The 14790-nt window shown below is 44.6% G+C and overlaps 1 protein-coding gene across 2 annotated transcripts in view; it reads right to left on the reverse strand.

Annotated features, from left to right (window-relative positions):
• Positions 1 to 14790, reverse strand: part of ptprt (protein tyrosine phosphatase receptor type T) — a 999403-nt gene that overhangs the window by 76375 nt on the left and 908238 nt on the right. For both annotated transcript variants that reach the window (XM_078236146.1, XM_078236147.1), the window contains 2 exons: positions 8106 to 8182; positions 5951 to 5987 (listed from right to left, as the gene is read on the reverse strand). In XM_078236146.1, the coding sequence (XP_078092272.1) occupies positions 5951 to 5987; positions 8106 to 8182 (114 nt within the window). The remainder of the gene's footprint in view (positions 1 to 5950; positions 5988 to 8105; positions 8183 to 14790) is intronic.

Below are 14790 nucleotides of genomic sequence, written 5' to 3' on the forward strand. Positions count from 1 at the left end.
CTCACAAACTGTCCCGGCTGGAGACAATACACACCTCTTTAACCTGTGCTTAATGCTCTCTCCACTCACATTGTCTGTATCTTTAAGACTTGATTACCTGTAAAGACTTGCATTCCAACCATTATTTTGTAAATGGAGTTTGTGTCTTTATATGCCCTGTTGGTGAACAGAACTTCCACTTACCTGACGAAGGAGCAGCGCTCCGAAAGCTACTGGCTTTTGCTACCAAATAAACCTGTTGGTCTTTAACCTGGTGTTGTGAGACTTCTTACTGTGTTTACCCCGGTCCAACACTAGCATCTCCACATTATGTGAAAAAACCCATGTTAAGGAAATCTAGTTTACACAATGAATGAGCAGTGAATTATAACGTAAGGTACCACTTCGGATATGGTCCAGGGACATGTTCAGGACAGGCCATGTATTCTTTGGGATTTTTAGAAGTAAACATGATTCTGTGCAAAATGTATAAACTCATTACAACTGTCAAAGCTGTCAAAGAACTGTGAAAGCTGTCAAGGGATTTATCTCTGTTGGGTTTTAAATTTGAAAAATGTATGGAGTTTGAAAAATGTTAGTGCTTGCTATTTCACTCTGTCTGTTGAAATAAACCCGAAGGCTATCATTATTGTATTTGCTGCATGACTGATTTTACAACCGAACAGTATCACAGTGGAGTGCCTGTTGAGCAGTTTGATTGACAGCTCCAAGTGGTTATAGAATATCAATATTTGTTTGTATGAGAGATTAGTTGAAGGGACCTCAGTGTATTGAATAGATTTTTTTAAATCAGAGACTGTGGGGGGATTCTCCCAAAAAAATTCTAAGTATCGAATTCACGTGAAAACTGGAGTAAATCACACTGGCTTTTTCAGTGGAAGTTTAAAAATGAATCTCCCACACTCTGTTCTCTGCAGAAAGCACTTGCATGATTCACTCCAGAAATCAGTGGGCGGGGCCTATTCCCGCCCAAGAGGCCGTCAGCATGGCGCTGAGTGGGCCACTGCGCATGTGCTGATCTGTCAGCGCTGAGATCGGCGCATGCGCAGTGGCCCCTATCTGCCGGCCTCCCAATTGCTGGCCAGCTCAATCACTGGCGAGCCTCGCGGCTCCCACAATGCTGGCCCTCTCACCCTCCCACGGCCCCATCGTTGGTCTCTCGGGCCAGTCTCGACCCCCCCGGCCCGCCTTGAACCCCTGCCCGCCTCGAACCCCTGCCACCCCTGCCCCCAATCCCGCCCCCCACATCCTCCTTCAGCCCCGACACCCCCAACAGGCTGCCCATTCCCCTATTCCGATGGCCAGCCTCAATAGCTGGCCTCCCTCCCTCCCCGTCCGCAGAGTGGCAGTGAGACCCCCCACCCATCGCCTCCAGAGGCCCTGCCCCATCCGCCCTTGTCCCATCAGGCCCAATCCCCAATAGGCCCCACCCATTTGGCACTGCCCATGCCGGATGCACATTCTCCTCGTGTCTGTGTGGGTTTTCTCCGAGTGCTCCGGTTTCCTCCCACCGTCCAAAGATGTGCAGATTAGGTGGATGGGTGGATTGGCCATGCTAAAGCGTCCCTTAGTGTCTCAAGATGTATAGGTTAGATGTATTAACCATGGTAAATGTGTGGGGTTACAGGGATAGGGAGGGGGAGTGGGCCTGGGTAAGATACTCTCAGAGTCGGTGCAGTCTTGATGTGTCGAATGGCCTCCTTCTGCACTGTAGGGATTCTATAAACTCTATTCTATGAACTCTAGATCTCCCCTCATTCTTCTAAATTCCAGTGAATACAGGCCCAGTCCACCCAAGTTCTCCTCTGACAAGTTAAGTGTCATAAAACATAGAATACCATTAACTTTTTACTTTGCAACCTTATCAACATGGGTGCTGCCTCTAACGTTGTGAGAACTTGTACCTCCAAATGCTTCCGCTGCCTCACAGCTCCACACCTAGAAGTTTGAATAGTGCTCTCACCTGATTGATGAGGCCTGCTTCTGACAGAGTGCGGTATACAAGCCCAACACCGGCCCGCAAGAGTTTAGTTACTGTAGTAATTTTCTTTTACCTAAATGCTTCACCTCAGACTCACTGTCACTGAGTTCCAACCATTGCATTCAAGTAGAGTTCAGAAATGATCACAAAACTGCAGGTAATTTGACAAATTAGCATTCTTCTCTAAAGGATGCTAAGTGACATTCCCATCTTCCTCTCTTGACTCCGAGGCTAAACCTACAACAAAAGATCCTTCAATGCTGTCGCTGAGCAGAGCACTTGTTCTAACGAGGTGAGAGGATTCGAAAGATGCATATAGGTACGTCGCCACTTGTGCAAGTTTGGATCCACCAACAGAATTATCACAAAAATTAAGTTGCAACTTGAACAGGTTTGCAGTAAGGACAAAATTGCTTTTGGACAGGTCTGAATGTTCCCCAGAGTATGTGGCGGAGTGGAAAAACAAGATAAGTACAACGGTGAACAAGACAGGCAGAAACCAACTATCATTTCATGTCTTGATTGCCCTTCCCTTTAGCGAAGGTCTAAAGGAGACTGTGAATTAAATTATAATACTCAGAGGTATTACAGATTATAAATCATTTAGCTGCTGAGGAGCATTCATATTTAATACACATTTTCTGTCGGGATAGAGAAAAAAAAGGCTGCTCCATCAGTCTAAATTGTAGAAATCTATTTAGGTATTGGGGAAGATTGATGGTGTTTTGTCAGAAGCTACTTCCACTTTAAAATATATCAATCTTCTGATGAAGATTTTTAATGCCAAATGATATTACCAAAAATATTATGAAGCAGGTCCTGGCTTTCTTGGTTGACTCTAAATTCTGCCAAGTCTTCAAAAAAATGGCCAATATAGAGTCATAGAGGTTTACAGGCCCTTCGGCCCAAGTTGTCCATGCCACCCCATTTTTTAACCCCTAAGTTAGTTCCAATTACCCGCACTTGGACTATATCCCTCTATACCCATCTTACCCATGTCTAAACGCTTTTTAAAAGACAAATTTGTACTCGCCTTTACTACTACCTCTGGCAGCTTGTTCCAGACACTCATCACCCTCTGTGTGAAAAAATTGCCCCTCTGGACACTTTTTTATCTCTCCCCTCTCACCCAAAATCTATGCCCTCTAGTTTTAGACTCCCCTACTTTTGAGAAAAGATGTTGCCTTTCTAGCTCATCTATGCCCCTCCTTATTTTATAGACCTCTATAAGATCATTCCCAAGCTTCCTATGCTCCAGGGAAAAAAGTCTATCCAGCCTCTCCTTATAACTCAAACCACCAAGTCCTGGTAGTGTTCCAGTAAATCTTTTCTGCACTCTTTCTAGTTTAATAATATCCTTATAATAGGGTGACCAGAACTGTACACAGTATTCCAAGTGTGGCCTTACCAAAGTCTTGTAAACTTCAGCAAGACGTCTCAACTCCTATATTCAATGTTCTGACCAGTGAAACTAAGCATGCCGAATGCCTTCTTCACCACTCTGTCCACCTGTGACTCCACTTTCAAGGAGCTATGAACCTGTACCTACAACTTTCCCCAATGCCCTGCCATTAATTGAGTAAGTCCTGCAATGGTTCGGTCGACCAAAATGCATCATCTTGCATTTATCTAAATTAAACTCCATCAGTCATTCGCCAACCCACTGGCCCAATTGATCAAGATCCCATTACAATCCTAGATAACCTTCTTCACTGTCCACTGGACAGTGAAGAAGGTTATCTAGGATTGCAACGGGATAATCTTGGTGTCATCTGCAAACTTGGTGTATAATCTTGGTGTTATCTGCAAACTTACTCACCATGCCTACTAAATTCACATCCAAATCATTAATATAAATGACAAATAATAATGGACCCAGCACCGATCCCTGAGGCACACCACGGGTACAGGCCTCCAGTTTAAAAAACAACCCTCTACAACCACTCTGTCTTCTGTCATCAAGCCAATTTTGTATCCATTTGGCTACCTCATCCTGGATCCCATGTGATTTAACCTTATGCAACAACCTACCATGTGGTACCTTGTCAAAGGCCTTGTGGACAGTATCAACTGCATTGCCCTCATCTACCTTCTTGGTTACCCCTTCAAAAAACTCAATCAAATTTGAGACATGATTTTCCACTCAAAGCCATGCTGACTGTCCCTAATCAGTCCTTGCATCTCTAAACGCCTGTCGATCCTGTCTCTCAAAATACCTTCTAACAACTTACTCACTACAGATGTGAGGCTCACCTGGCCTGTAGTTGCCAGGCTTTTCCCTGCAGCCTTTTTTAAACAAAGGCACAACATTTGTCACCCTCCAATCTTCAAGCACCTCACCCATGACTATCAATGATTCAAATATCTCTGCTAAGGGACCCGCAATTTCCTCCCTTGCCCCCCGCAATGTCCTGGGATACACTTCATCAGGATGAATATAGTTCAGTAAATGGAGAAATCAAATAAATTCATCTTTACAACATCTATAATTATAATGCAACATCTTCCGGCATTTCACAATAGAGCAAGTGGTGGCAGCAGGAACTAATACATAGTTGAAAAAATAATTTTGAGGACGTTTTTAAAGATTAGTGTTGATTCTAATCCTTATGTGGCCAACCTATGGAGATCTTTGGTCATTCACCCACAGTGAAGGGACAGGCACGATTGGGAAGTATTGGCCTATCTCAACTACCACCAACAGGAAGGGGGCGAGGACGGAAAGGAGTAGGTGTTGAGATTGCAGATAATTAGGTCTCGTGATAGCAGCAATCCAGATGTTTTTTTATGGGGCTCAGAGGTGCACCCCTGCTGCTCTGGCTACTCAGAAATAAACTTACCATCATGTGGCTCTGATCATCAATGTAAATGATTGGAGCACACACAAAAGTCATGCTTTGTTCATTTCCTGCAAAAAAAAGATGACCAAGGTCCTAGGAATTGACATAGGTCTATCACCTGAAACAGGCAGGTGCTTTGACTGCCCAGAGTTATACCCCTTTCAGAATAGTACCTACTCCATCATTGGGGTTAACAAGGAGGTATGGTTATTGACTCCATTTTAAGGCAGTTACCACCCTGCTAACGCAAGGGGAAATACAATAAAATTGACTCCTGAAAGGGAAATTGTTGGATGAAAAGATCTAGGCAAGTAGTTTCACTCTCTAATGAAGAAGGATTTTAGCAACAGTAATATAGTTGTCCATGATCTTGCCCAATAGGCTGTGGGTGCCTGGTTTCTGGAAATTGCTTGGCAATTCTCAAAGATCAATAGAAATAAATAAAGGACTATGAGAATGACATTTCACCTTATCAGCCTGACAGTAGAAGCTCCCAAGTTAATAAATAATGATATTCACTTATAAACATTGGAGGCAAATGTGAACAATACATATTTCCAATTAAAAAGGTTATATTGTGCAGGGATCTCACTTTTGTATGTGGGCAGTTCAATTTGCACATGCAATTGGCGATCATTACATCTAACATATGCACATCTTGGTCCAGGTAACACTGTCTAATCTTATTGCTTCAAAATTTCCAAACTCTGCAGTCAGTGTTGAACACGAGCATGGAATAACTCGCAACTCACCATGACATTATTTCATTTTCAATGGGTCTGAAACACAAGCCTGTCTCTGTGTCAATTATATCTTAAACCCTAATGGGTTCCTGCAACAAATAAAGTTCAGTTCTGTTCATCCATGTTTCATGAAATGCCACAACATAGTTTTTGGATCCAAGAACGTGTAGCCATAAAATGACGCGGTGCTTCTTTCAAACATTCTAATTCGAAGCCTAATTATCTGTTGTCCCAAAACAGAAACACTTAAAATAACCATCACATTTCTAACTTTCTTTTTCAAGGCAATTCCTTTTGAACATTTACAAATAAAGTGAAGCATGGAACATTAAGAATAACATTCAAAATACTACCGTGTATGGGGATTTGGTCCTTGTTATACTCACCTTGAGTAGCTATGTAGTGGCGTGGCCTGTGGTAACCCTGAAAAGCAGAGGAGAAACCGAATGAACAGGAAACAAAAACATCTTTGTAGTGAATGCAGTTCAGATGCAAGGGTAGGTTTTACAAATTCCACATTCCCAACACAGAGAACTGTCTGACCGAAGTTCATCTGGAGGAAGGATGCAAAACTGAGTGAGGCTCACGAAAAAATTGCACAGAGCCTAATGTACATTCTCATTGAGTGAAGCTTTGCATTAGGAAGTCAAGTGCATAAACTTGAATGTAGTAACTTTGAACACAAGTTGACACTTCTTCATTCAGTAACTGGTCAAATACAAGGGAATGTAGACGGTCGCTTAATCAGAATGGCGGAAAAAAGGGATGCGGTCAAAAGCTAAATAACACACATGCAAATCTGTAATTATTTGTACTTCAATAATTGATTGTCCTTTAGACACTTCAGAGACAATGTAAGTTTCCAAACGACCTGTGGGGAACTTCACTGATAGCACTTATTGTAAAATAATGATTTGCAAAATACAATTTTTCCATCAATTCCTAGTAGGTAGGGCCAAACTGCAAAAGCCCATGATACTGGAAGGACCCTTACCCACCAGCAAGACATAAAAGATGGTTGGAAGTTCCCCCGGCAGGGACAATTTCTAGATGCACTACTGAGGAGCGTTTGAGGACTCTGGGTCAACACTCGATGGAGTATAGAAGAACGAGGGGGGAATCTCATTGAATCTTACAGAATACTGAAAGGCCCGGATAGAGTGGACATGGGGAAGATGTTTCCATTAGTAAGAGAGACTAGGACCCGAGGGCCCAGCCTCAGGGTAAAGGAACGACCCTTTAGAATGAGATGAGGAGGAATTTCTTCAGCCAGAGGGTGGTGAATCAATGGAATTCATTGCCACAGAAGGCTATGGAGGTCAGGTAATTGAGTGCATTTGAGACAGAGGTAGATAGCTTCTTGATTGGTAAAGGGATGAAGGTTTATGGGGGAAAAGCAGGAGAATGGAGTTGAGAAACCTATCAGCCATGATTGAATGGCAAAGAAGACTCGACAGGCTGAATAGTCTAATTCTGTTCCTATATCTTAAAAATAACAAAGAACAAAGAAAATTAAAGCACAGGAACAGGTCCTTTGGCCCTCCAAGCCTGCGCCAACCATGCTGCCCATCTGAACTAAAACCCCTTGCCCTACTGGGGGCCATATCCCTCGTTTCCCATCCCACTCATGTATTTGTCAAGACGCCACTTAAAAGTCATTATTGTATCTGCTTCCACTACCTCCCCCGGCAGCGAGTTCCAGGCACACACCACCCTCTGTGCAAAAAACCTGCCTTATACATCCTTTAAACCTTGCCCCTCACACCTTAAACCTGTGCCCCCGAGTAATTGACTCTTCCACCCTGGGAAAGTGGTCATATAATAGGTGAATTTCCCAATTGGCAGTGCAGTCTTACAAGATTGGTCCTCATCTGTTTGTTTATTTAGAATTCAGGTCAGAACCATGCTCAGTATCAGCTAATATGAGGAGCTGAGTGCTGCTTTGGCTATCATTAATTAAAATCTGAGAGTTTCCAAGAATTTGGAGACCCAAAGTTCCCGGTGCATTACTGTACTGCTGGAAATGCCATAGAAGAGAAATTCGCCCTGCCAGGCTGCCCAAGTATGGGACCCCTGCGGATGGGTAATGCCATAAGGGGTGCATGGACTTACGCCATTGACAGTGCTCCCCAGGCATCTGCTGTGCCAGGCTGTTCCAGTTTAAGATTGACTCGTTAAAAAATAATTCTGCTGCTTTTCTTTTGCTATTAAGAAACCATTGGTGTTCCCAATTCTACCAGCTTGTATAATGCTGTCAAATAATGTGTGCCTGGATCACGCGACCATTACAGGAGAGGGAAGGATGCAAAGAATAATTGCCCTGACTCCCTGGTGAGTTCTGGACCCCAACAACAAGGGGTAGAGATTTGAGTTAACTGGCTAGAATCCTTACACCTTCTCATCCACCCCCAACAGAAAAAAAAGCAGCAAGATTGCACAGTTTTGCATAACAAATGTAAGAAATTTTGAGAATCCACATTACAGTATTTTAATTTGAACATTGTTATTTCTCCACATGATAAATGATTAAACATGACTTACATCAATGTAGTTGGCGTTTATATAATCTGAATGAGGATCTCCATCTAATAGTTGAAGTCGTACTCGAGAATGATCGTCTGTGGGGAAAAGAGTAAACTCGCTAACAATTGATATATTTTTGGACCAAAACTAAGTACAATCAATGTCACATTGTTTCACTATCTGTAACAAATACTGTTCTCTAAATAAAGTGAAATTCAATCTTAACACTGCAATTATTCACCTAATTAAATGACTGCAAAGACTTCAGGATATGTACTTTAATCATAACTTTATTAGGATCAAATCCATCAGCCAACATCCCAGAGATCTCCACCATTACCCCTGAAGATGTTGTCCCATCAGCAGCCTAGAACCACCAGATTGGAGAAACAATGAAGAATGGTCAGGTGGGATTGGCCCTAAGAGTTCTCAACCTGACTCTGGCTGTCGGCAAGTCATTGGGCCTGATTTTACCAAACCTTCGTGCCCGAAAACGGGTGCGAAATCACGGTAAAGTTGGGCATCGGGCCTTTAATGCGATCTGCACCCGAATTCGAGCAGATCGCGCCTTTACCGACACCCGATTTGGGCGTGGGACCGGCCTGTGCCCGAATCGGGCGGCCCGACGGTTTAAATGCATTTGCATGCATTTAAAACGACTTAATGAACCACGGGCCCAACTCTACCGCCAAATCCCACTTTACCGTCTTCTGGCCCAATCCGCGTCCGCGCTGTAACCGACCTGCAAAATAAAAGTCTGAAGTTGCCGCTGCAGCCTCCGAAGAGCGGAGTCAGAGACTGCAACGGCTCTCTGACCCAGGTCATCATCTGGTTGGGGCAGGAGGGGGGTGGGGGGAGGAGAGGGGGTGTGACGTCTCATCCCCTGGGGGGGTGGGAGGGGAGGGTGTGTGACATCTTATCCCCTGGGGGAGTGGGGGGGGGGGGGGAAGGGAGGGAGTGTGACCGATCATCCCCTGGGGTGGGGGTGGGGGGAAAGGAGAGGGGTTGTGACCGATCATCCCCGGGGTGGAGGGGGGGGGGGTTAGGTGGGAGGAGAGGGGGTGTGACGTATCATCCTCTGGTCGGGGGGGTTCCACTGCTTGTCTGCGGCCGATCCCTCCTGGCACCATCACTGGTACGCTACCAGCCACAGCCATCTCTCCCGCTCTCTTGCACCTGCAGGGAAGAGTAATCTGTGGCTGGTAGTGTACCAGTGATGGTGCCAGGAGGGATCTGCCGCAGACATGCAGCGGAACCCCCCCCGACCAGAGGATGATACGTCACATCCCCTCTTCTCCCCACCCCCCCCCCACCCCAGGGGATGATACGTCACACCCCATCTCCTCCCACCCCCCCCCCCCGGAGGATGAGACGTCACACCCCCTCCCACCCCCCCCCCCCCCCCCCCGGAGGATGAGACGTCACACCCCCTCTCCTCCCCGCCTCAGGGGATGATCGGTCACACCCCCTCTCCTCCCCGCCTCAGGGGATGATCGGTCACACCCCCTCTCCTCCCCCCCTCAGGGGATGATCAGTCACACCCCCCCCCCCCCCCCCAACCCCAACCACCACCCAACCCCCACCAGAGGATGATCATCAGAGAGCCGCTCTCTCCGCTTTCTGCTTCGTGCCTGGGCGCGCGGTCAGATTTTTTTCGAACTGCGCATGCGCAGTTCAGAGCTCCGATCGGTTCGGCAGCGCTAAGCCCCGCCCACAGCTCAAGTCAGGCCGCAGCTGGCAAAACGCGTATGGGCGCGCTGGAAAGAGGATTCCAGGCGCGGATCTATTTGACGCCCTGATTCAGCACTGAGACTCAAAATGGTAAAATTCCCCCCATTGAGTCACGCAAATCACCTGCTGATCAGCACCTCCGACATAAGCTGCCTCATTCGATGACTCTGTACTTGTCCCTGGTGAGTATCAACTGAAGGAAGCATTCAGGATAGTTAGGGCCCAAACTGCTGTCTTGATGATGGACTTAAATATTCACTATAAATAACAGGCTGCTAGTAACCAGCACTGAGCAAGGTTCTGACCTGAATTCTAAATAAACCAGCACTAACTGAGTTACTTCATAATTGCAGAACAGAGCTGCTCAACAGGGTAAGAGTTAGGCTACGAGAAAGAGCATGAAGAAGAAACGTAATTACCCTCAATCTCACCAATTCAATCTGTTGCAGACATGTTTGTCCAAGGTAGTAGTGACCACCATACCGGTTATAGACGAGAGTTAAGTGGTCGCGTAATCAATTGATCAGATCAAAACTCTGGTGTTGCCATATCCAGTTGAAAATGGTGATACATAACCAGAAAACTAACAGGAGTTGGGGGTTCTACAAACATCCCCATCCTCAAATATGTTGGAAGCCAGCAAAGTACAAAAGACAAGGCAGGGTTGTTTGCAAGTGTCTTCAGCCAAAGAGCTCAGTGGATGGTCCCATGTGGCCTCCCCTTGAAGTCCTATCCATAAAACAGTGGACAAAGCAAGGTGGGTGGGGTGGGGAACTCTCAAATGACTGGAGTTATATTTGACCCAGAGGAAAACAATTGTGATTACTGGAGTCCAATGAGTGTCTCACCTCCTGATTGCTTAATGCCTATCCAATACAAAGCTTACAGGAAGAATGTGATGGAATATTCACCAATTGCCTGGGTAGTCGCAACAGCAACATTACTCAGGAAACTTGATTTAATTAATATTCAATGCACTTAAATGAGGCCCCTGCTGCTGGATTCCATATCCCCCTTTCCACCACCACTGTGGTTACAATGTGTATGAGGTACAGAATTGACTGGAGCAACTCATCCAAGTTACTTTAGGCGCCTCCCTTGTGGCCTCTATCACCGAGAAGTACAGAAGCATTGTCGGAAAAGCCATCTCCTTCATGTTCCCTTCCTAGCCACATATTATTGAGATTTGGACATTTATTGCTGTTTCTTCATCATTCCTGTGTTGGTGTTGTAGAATTCTCTAATACCATAATGGGAGTACCAGCACCATTAGGACCTCAGCAAAACACAGAGAAGGTCCACGTTCTCAGAGCAGTGAGAGATGGCTAATTCATGTAGCTTTGCCAACGTCTAAGGAATGACATCTTTAAATATGTGCAATATAATTAGGTTTAATCTAAGAATTAAAATCCATATTTTAATGGACCATTGCTGATTTTAATCTGTATGATCTGTTTGATGTGGACTCACCTGAAGAAGGGGCTTGGAGCTCCGAAAGCTTGTGTGGCTTTTGTTACCAAATAAACCTGTTGGACTTTAACCTGGTGTTGTTAAACTTCTTACTGATCTGTTTGAAACAGAGTTTCAATCGAATGCAAAGTAAATGGTTTGAAGGCGTATTTTTCTAAACTAGTGTTATTCGCCTGAAGCTCATGAATTCCCAGAAGTTTTTGTCTGATAAATGGAACAAGCATTAAACATTAAAATTTACAAATTTCACCAGATGTCAGCAAAACAGTAGGAAACAGGAAATTGAATCAGGCTAATTTAATATTTTTCCATTTCTCTAAAAAGCTGCTGGTGATGCTCTCTTGAAAATGAAAGTCACCTAAAGCACCATGTAGAGTAACTGCAAGTTTACATTGTCCCAAGAAACTGCTCTTTATCCCGGGAAATGCTTTCTGAATTCTTTGCTGGTGCCAGGCCTGTCAGCGCCTGTTGTTATCTCTGATACAAACAGCAACTTCTGGCATTTGTACATCAATAGTTACGCAAAGAAACCAGGGAGTTACCAACAGCGGTAGCCTGCTCCTCCACGAGCTACACTGTTGCAGTCTTTGTTGATGGAAACTGCACAGAAATAGCAATGAAAAATGTAAGGCTGGTGCAACTAGGAGTAACTGAGCTTAAGAATGTGGAAAATAAAAGCTCATGGTGTGACGGAAAACATATTGGTATAGATTGATGATTGGCTAGCTAACAGGAAGCAGAGAGTTGGCATAAGTGGATTTTTTTGAGATTGGCAAGTGGTGTGCCACAGGGATCAGCGCTGCAGCCTCAACTTTTCACTGTTTATATCAATAACTTGGATAAAGAGACTGAAGGTATGGTTACTACATTTGCTGATGACACAGAGATAGGTAGGAAAGTAAGTTGTGAAGAAGACGTAAGGAAGCTACAAAGGGACATAGATTAAGTGAGTGGGAAAAAATCTGCAAATGGAGAATAATGTGGGGCAAATGTGAAATTGCCCATTTTGGCATGAAGAATAAAAGAGAATCTTATAATCTAAATGGTGAGAGATTGCAGAACTCTGAGATACAGAGGAATCTGGGTGTCCTAGTGCATGAATCGCAAAAGACTAATATATAGGTACAGCATGTAATTAGGAAAGCTAATAGAATGCTATTGTTTATTGTGATGGGAATTGATTACAAAAGTAGGGAGATTTTGCTTCAGCTGTACAGGGCATTGGTGAGACCATATCTGGAATATTGTCTATAGTATCAGTCTCCTCATTGAAGGAAGGCTTCATTAGAAGCAGTCCAGAGAGGGGTTACTAGACTAATACCAAGAACGGGTGGGCTGTCTTATGGACAGGTCGGAGAGATTAGTTTTATATCAACCAAAGTTTAGAAGAAATAGAGATGACTTGATCAAAATCTTTAAGATCCAAAGATGTATTGATGAGGTGGACGTGGAGAAGGTGTATCCTCTTGTTGCAGAATCTAGAACTAGAGATCACTGTTTAATAATAAGGGCCTGGGATTTTGCACACACTTTTGCTGTGGGCACAAATGACAACTTGGGCACAAAATCCCACAAGAGGCCAAAACGAGGTTCTCACTGGTGAGTTCTTGCGGCGCGATTGTTTCTTCCCCCCTGCCATTTACACAATGAGCTTCCCACCCAGGAAGGTCAGGAACCTCATATAAATATATTACCAATACATTAACAGGCTTCCCTGCTGTATTGTTCCATTCACATTGGGATTTCCTTCTTTGATGAAGCGGTGTCACATCATGGAGGTTTACTTGAGACCTAAAGCAATATGAAGCATACAAAGAGACCACGCCAGTGGCACACGGTACATACAGCCTCTAGGGGGCAGAGGGACATGACCAGGCCGTGCCCTGACACTGCACCTGGCACTGCCCTGGCACTGCCGGGGGCTTTCCTGAAGGCCATGCTGGGGTTGTCCTCTGGGGAATTCCATGGGGGTGGTTCCGTATGTGCGTCCCTGTGTATGTGGGGAGGGTCCCCATGCATGTGGGCAGGGGGGTTCCCATTGTGTCTGGCAGGGATCTGGAAAGCTGACGTTGCCGACTCTTTCAGGCCCCGCCCTGCCAGCGTGACAGCGTGTGACATGCTTCCAGGGTTTCTTTCTTCTTAAGTGTTGGACAATATGGTGAGAAAGGCCAGCTGTGCAGCCAGCCACCAGCACACTGCTTTTCTCACCTGGTCAACACGTAGAGGACAAAACCAGATCATTCCACCCAAGTGGTGACTCATTTAACATGGAGATGAGGAGAATTTTTTTCCCCAGAGGATCAATAGTCTCTGGAACTTTCTTCCTCAAAAGGCAGCGGAAGCAGAATCTTCGAATACTTTTAAGGCAGAGCTGGATAGATTCTTGATTAACATGGGGGTAAAAGGTTATCAGGGGTTAAGCAGGAATGTTGTGTTGAGGTTACAATCGGATCAGCCATGATCTTATTGAATAGTGGAGCAGGCTTGAGGGGATGAGTGGCCTTCTCCTACTCTGTATGTTTGTAAGTCAAAATTACTGCTGAACCATCTCTTTGGCCCAATACAAAATAATTTCACAAGTGTCGTGTCTTATTTCCTTAGAACAACATTAGTATTGCAGATTTTTAAATAATACGATTTAATAATTTTATATAGTTCTGTTTTGCTCTTTAAGTTTCCTCTTAATCGCATGTGTATGGCTCAATCTTTATTTTGCTTCCTGCACAGTGATTTAAATGTAATTTATATTTCCTGCTTTTTGCTTCCTGCTTCGCCATCTATGAAGCTCCTTCAATCTGTTTGGCTGAACAGCTTCACTGCTGTCTGCCCCTCAGATCACCTGCAGAGGGCGCTGAATTCAAACTGATGCTGGATGGGTAGAAATCTCCACCGACAAGGCTGCTAAAACTCGATGGCCAATTGTACCCTGCCATACCTTCGCCACACATGACAAAATCTGAGCCATTGAGGGATAGTGGATCTGCGTTATGAAAGGAAGAGAGTGTGTACTTCACAACGGATGAATAGAAACTTACTTACACAGATTTCTCAGCAGCTTGGCTTGGATAGTCTCAATCACAGTGAACAGTTTTCTTACGATTTAGCTACGGGGCTGACAAAAAATAATAATACAGGCAATACAGTAACCTGTCGATGTTAATGGTGAAATGTGCCGATAATTAAAGTTGTGTACTGCTAGACTGAGCTAGGTGTGGCATGACACTCTGGAGTAATGTACAATAACCAGCAGTGGCAGCTAAAGCGAGATATTCAATAAGCAAGTATCAAAAGCTTCAGTTGCGTATCTGGAGCAATTCGTTCACAGAGGAAGCTGACAGACTGTTTTCAGGAAACTCAACCGGGTTGGTGACGTTTCACTACCTTGGATCTGACGAGCTAGCTTCATGTCCACGATGTGTTTTTCCACAGAATATTGTCTCTACGACCTGCATAATTACAAATTGCCAACCCAAATTAAAAATCCCTCAGGCTTCTGATGACT

The sequence above is a fragment of the Mustelus asterias genome, chromosome 20, assembly GCF_964213995.1.
Source record: "Mustelus asterias chromosome 20, sMusAst1.hap1.1, whole genome shotgun sequence".
NCBI classification, from domain to species: domain Eukaryota; kingdom Metazoa; phylum Chordata; class Chondrichthyes; order Carcharhiniformes; family Triakidae; genus Mustelus; species Mustelus asterias.